General features: G+C 45.9%; 1 protein-coding gene across 1 annotated transcript in view; it reads left to right on the top strand.

Moving 5' to 3' along the window:
- The first annotated feature begins 271 nt into the window (after window positions 1-271).
- Window positions 272-814, top strand: part of LOC134437133 (endophilin-A1-like) — a 46,222-nt gene continuing 45,679 nt past the window's right edge. Inside the window, exon 1 of the mRNA XM_063186594.1 lies at window positions 272-354. Within this exon, the coding sequence (XP_063042664.1) occupies window positions 310-354 (45 nt within the window). The 5' untranslated portion in view covers window positions 272-309. The remainder of the gene's footprint in view (window positions 355-814) is intronic.

Genomic DNA, 814 nt, shown 5'->3' with positions numbered 1-814 from the left:
ATAAAATGAATTAATTTACGGTTAATCTTATTTTCTTCAAATACAGTAGACTATAATAGCCTATGTGCTGGAGGAACCGGAAACATCACTGTCCTTATAAGGGGGCGTGTGTGTGCTGTGTGTGCTCTGTGTGTGCTACGTCACGGACTGTAGGATGACATTCAATAACCCGATCATTGTATCAGACAGCCCGCGAGCCAAGCAGGCGAACCCGTTGGAGCGCGCACACCAAACGAGGGAAGGAAAATAATAACATCCGGCTGCATTTAAAACCCAAGTTCCTGTGGAGACAACGCGACAAAAGAGACAATGTCTATCGCGGGGATGAAAAAGCAGTTTCACAAAGCAACGCAGGTAAGAATTCGAACTATAACGACAGCGTAAAAAAAGCTGGAAGCATCCACACATCAGCAGTCTGCCGCGCGCCTTCTGGGATGTGATGGCGCGAGAGAAGCTGCTATTTTCAAAAACAGAGCAGCGTTCTCAGATATTCTGAAGCATGTGATGTGCTTTTTGGTTTACGTGGGAAACATCCCCTATTTAAATTCTGTTTTGAGCCTATGTGTTTGTGTGTCCTCTGCTGGGATACGTTTGGGTCTTCGTGACGGACCACGTCGTGAGAGGGAAGTATAGTGGGGGTCGCTCTCGTGATGCGAGTGTGAAAACAGGGCGTGTGTGCGCTGTGAAATCGTGTATTGTGTTTTAATGATAGCCTCATATACTACTGTAGGCCTATTCTTATGGGACATAATGGCGTTAGGCTATGGTTACGAAACCACCAAGCCCATCACTTGCAATTTCGCCAATTATCTAA

The sequence above is a fragment of the Engraulis encrasicolus genome, chromosome 21, assembly GCF_034702125.1.
Source record: "Engraulis encrasicolus isolate BLACKSEA-1 chromosome 21, IST_EnEncr_1.0, whole genome shotgun sequence".
NCBI lineage: Eukaryota > Metazoa > Chordata > Actinopteri > Clupeiformes > Engraulidae > Engraulis > Engraulis encrasicolus.
The sequence above is the reverse complement of the archived record's forward strand: the minus strand, read 5'-3'. Positions and strand labels throughout refer to the sequence as shown.